This window comes from Montipora foliosa, chromosome 12 (genome assembly GCF_036669935.1).
Source record: "Montipora foliosa isolate CH-2021 chromosome 12, ASM3666993v2, whole genome shotgun sequence".
Classification (NCBI taxonomy): domain Eukaryota; kingdom Metazoa; phylum Cnidaria; class Anthozoa; order Scleractinia; family Acroporidae; genus Montipora; species Montipora foliosa.
This window is the reverse complement of record NC_090880.1, coordinates 30,905,249-30,907,748: the sequence shown is the minus strand read 5'-3', so window position 1 is coordinate 30,907,748 and position 2,500 is coordinate 30,905,249. Positions and strand designations below refer to the sequence as shown.

The 2,500-nt window shown below is 43.0% G+C and overlaps 1 protein-coding gene across 2 annotated transcripts in view; it reads right to left on the bottom strand.

Annotated features, from left to right (window-relative positions):
- LOC137978696 (kinesin-like protein KIF16B) overlaps positions 1-2,500 on the bottom strand; it is a 34,171-nt gene that overhangs the window by 12,944 nt on the left and 18,727 nt on the right. For both annotated transcript variants that reach the window (XM_068825711.1, XM_068825710.1), the window contains exons 20-22: positions 2,400-2,500; positions 1,871-1,918; positions 1-800 (exon numbers count right to left, since the gene is read on the bottom strand). The exon at positions 1-800 is cut by the window's left edge and continues 859 nt beyond it; the exon at positions 2,400-2,500 is cut by the window's right edge and continues 6 nt beyond it. In XM_068825711.1, the coding sequence (XP_068681812.1) occupies positions 1-800; positions 1,871-1,918; positions 2,400-2,500 (949 nt within the window). The remainder of the gene's footprint in view (positions 801-1,870; positions 1,919-2,399) is intronic.

The window sequence follows — 2,500 nt, the reverse complement described above, 5'->3', positions numbered from 1 at the left end:
CAGCTTTTAACAATTTGGCGTCAACGTCTGAAAGGCGACGTCGTTGAGCAGTTTCATTGAAATCTGTGCTTTCCTCATTTTCCACACCAGCACAATCCTCAGTTGTGCTTAGAAACGTCATTAACTGTTCGTGTTTTTCTTCCAGTAGTTGAATTTTCTTGTCCACTTCATCCAATTCCACCAAATCCTTTTCAAGCGCATTTTCTAATATTACCTTATCTCGAATCCAGCTTTTCTCGACCTTAGCTTTCGCAATATTGAGATTTTCCTGGGTTTCTAACAACTTGACTTGTTCGTCTTCAATTTCTTTCAAATCCCTATTGCGTTCAAAAGCATGAAGTTCCCCTTGTCTCGTGCGTTCTATCTCCAAATCAACTAATGCTTTACGCCTCAGAAGCTCGATATCTGCGACTTTCATCTCGTACTGTGCAACCTTCTGCCATTCTTCTTCCAAAATTCCAGCGACTTCCTCTTTCTCCTTCGTTATTTCTTCATCCGATGCCTCCTCGAGCTCGCCGCAGTCGTCTCCATACTTCATTTCGAATAATTCCTTTACATGTCTCTCAATTTCAGCTTTAGCTTCCTCGTGTTTCTTGTCTACATTGGCGCGCACCTGCTCCAGTTCATGTCTCGCACGTTGCGACCTATCTTCGTGTTGCTCGCGCAGAGATCGGATGTGTTCTTTTTGATCGTCTATTTCTTTCTGTTTGCTGTCTATTTCAGATTGTAGAGCCCTTTCTATCTCCAGTCGTCGCACCTCGGATTCTTTGTGTCGAGCCATCAAGTCTGTCACTTGAAGCCTGGAATTTACAGAGCAATACCACGTCTAAGTGTTTTTTGTTCAGAACAAGACAAGAAACAAGACCAGAAGGTCGACTGCAGTCAAAGCCAAACCGAGGGCTCATTTTTTCTTTAGATTCTACCGTAACTTATAGCAGGAGTGGGCGCTTCTCCAATCCCGTTGCATGCATAACTTGTCCCCAGTGATACTGGTACTCATTTTACCCACCACAAATGGAGGGAAAGCTGAGTGAACTTTGGAGCGCAGGAGCTGGGATTCGTACCCGGAGCGCTGAGATGCAGTCCGCGAGTGATATCAACTACACTACGCGCACTCAGTTTTGTACAAGACCACCTTAAAAAAATCCAGTTTCAAACTCAAGCATGCTCATCCTTGAAAACGTAATCGTACTTAAACTACCCGCTAACAAACTTATCGGTGACTGATTGCCAAGACCGCACATGATATGATATTTGAACATGGGTTGCCTACGAGCAGGCTCTCCAGTTCAAAAGTTTTCGTCGCAGCGAGAAGCATACGAGGGGCGAAAAAGCCCAAAGATTGGAGTCAATCTTCCAACCCTCTGGCCTTTCCGCTGCTTCTAAGCCGTTCGCATTATTCCCAATGCTTCGACAAACTAGAGAACTTTAGCATAAGGAAAAAAAACAGTTTTTACCACGATCCAATAATCTCATTTCGGTCGTGGTTAAATAATGATAACTGGCAACAGGCTGGGCAAAGCTTTCACTTCTTTCAGTCCCGTTTTCAAAACGCTGACCCATTTCACAACCTCGTTCACTGGGCTTTTATGCCCACAATTCCCTCGGCGAAAAGAGCCCTTGGACGAGGTTATGCACAGAAAATATTAAATGAAATCATGTTGTTATCGCGGGTGACTTGGGTAAAACAATAGCTCATTATGATCTGTAGTTCGTAAGCTCTATAGCTGAGTTACATTGCACTAGTTTCAGGACGTAAGTCCGCTGATTTCTGATACGAAGGAAATGTTAAAAGGTACAAATACTCAAGGGAGACTTACTAATTCATTATAACTTCAAATTGGCAAATTTGAAAATAAATTAAACTTACTTTATTTCTTCTAAGGACTCGTTTCCAGTTGGAGAGTCCACTTCAACTCTGCAAAGATAAAGTTTACTTAACAGGCGGTTTGTAATCATTATCTAGAAACGAAGATGACATCGAGGAAATGTACAAATGCTGAGGAACGAACAAAAGAGGCTAATTCTCTACTTGCACAAATCCCATAATACAGCTCTCTTACCCCCCAAAATTTGCTTAGGCAGCGTTTTCGACACGAACATGTCCCAAGAGAACTGCAAACAATGATTGTGCAAAATTTTGACGGAGGAAGGAGGGGGGGAGGGGTAAAAGAGGTGTATTATGGGATTTGTGCAATTAGAGAATAAGCGACGCAACGTTTGAATCATCCAACATGGCGGCTGTAACAAACAAAACCACAATAACTTACTTTGTATGCGAGCAAGAAGCTGTTCGGATTGATTATCGGCTTGCCGAAATGTCCATTTACTGAATCTTTTTTTGCCTGGCCGATTCGTAGCGAAGGCCACAAAAAGTGGCTGTTAAAATGACCTCTTACCCTGAGTCAAACGTCATCGGTGAAGATACATCAGAGCGCATACTTAGGTCTCCATGACTACCACGGACCGGGGACATATGGAAATTTGACAATGACTCGGT